This window comes from Aptenodytes forsteri, unplaced genomic scaffold (genome assembly GCF_000699145.1).
Source record: "Aptenodytes forsteri isolate BGI_AS27 unplaced genomic scaffold, ASM69914v1 Scaffold136, whole genome shotgun sequence".
Lineage (NCBI taxonomy): Eukaryota > Metazoa > Chordata > Aves > Sphenisciformes > Spheniscidae > Aptenodytes > Aptenodytes forsteri.
The window spans coordinates 2,932,837-2,933,360 of record NW_008796111.1 but is presented as its reverse complement, the minus strand read 5'-3'; the positions used below and the strand labels follow the sequence as shown (position 1 = coordinate 2,933,360).

General features: G+C 66.0%; 1 protein-coding gene across 1 annotated transcript in view; it reads right to left on the bottom strand.

Moving 5' to 3' along the window:
• The window catches only part of BARHL1 (BarH like homeobox 1), a 4,609-nt gene that overhangs the window by 2,144 nt on the left and 1,941 nt on the right, over window positions 1-524 (bottom strand). Inside the window, exon 3 of the mRNA XM_009287026.1 lies at window positions 5-179. Within this exon, the coding sequence (XP_009285301.1) occupies window positions 5-179 (175 nt within the window). The remainder of the gene's footprint in view (window positions 1-4; window positions 180-524) is intronic.

The window sequence follows — 524 nt, the reverse complement described above, 5'->3', positions numbered from 1 at the left end:
GGGCGGGGGGGGGTGCGCTGGGTCCGCGGTACAGGTAGAGAGCGGCGCCGGGGTCCAGGTTGGAGACCAAACTCTGCGGGTAGAAGTAGGGCGAGGGGAACATCCTCTGGAGGGCTGAGTAGTTGCCAGCCTCGGCCAGCAGCTCCAGGCCCACCGCCGTCTGCCTTTTCCACTTGGTCCTGGGAGGGACAAGTCGAGAGAGGGGGTCAAGGAGGGAGGAATGCTCCAAAAGCCGCTCCCGGGCTCTTTTTACCCTTCGCACACCCCCTTTTCCCGGGCTTTTCCCTCCCTCGCGCATCCCCCCTTCCCCGGGCTCTGCTCTCCTTGCGTATCCCTTCTCCGGGCTCTTTTTACCCTTCGCACACCCCCTTTTCCCGGGCTTTTCCCTCCCTCGCGCATCCCCCCTTCCCCGGGCTCTGCTCTCCTTGCGTATCCCTTCCCCCCGCCGCCGGCTCCCGGGACCGGTCCCCTCTGTACGGCAGGGATGGGATGGGATGGGATGGGATGGGATGGGATGGGATGGG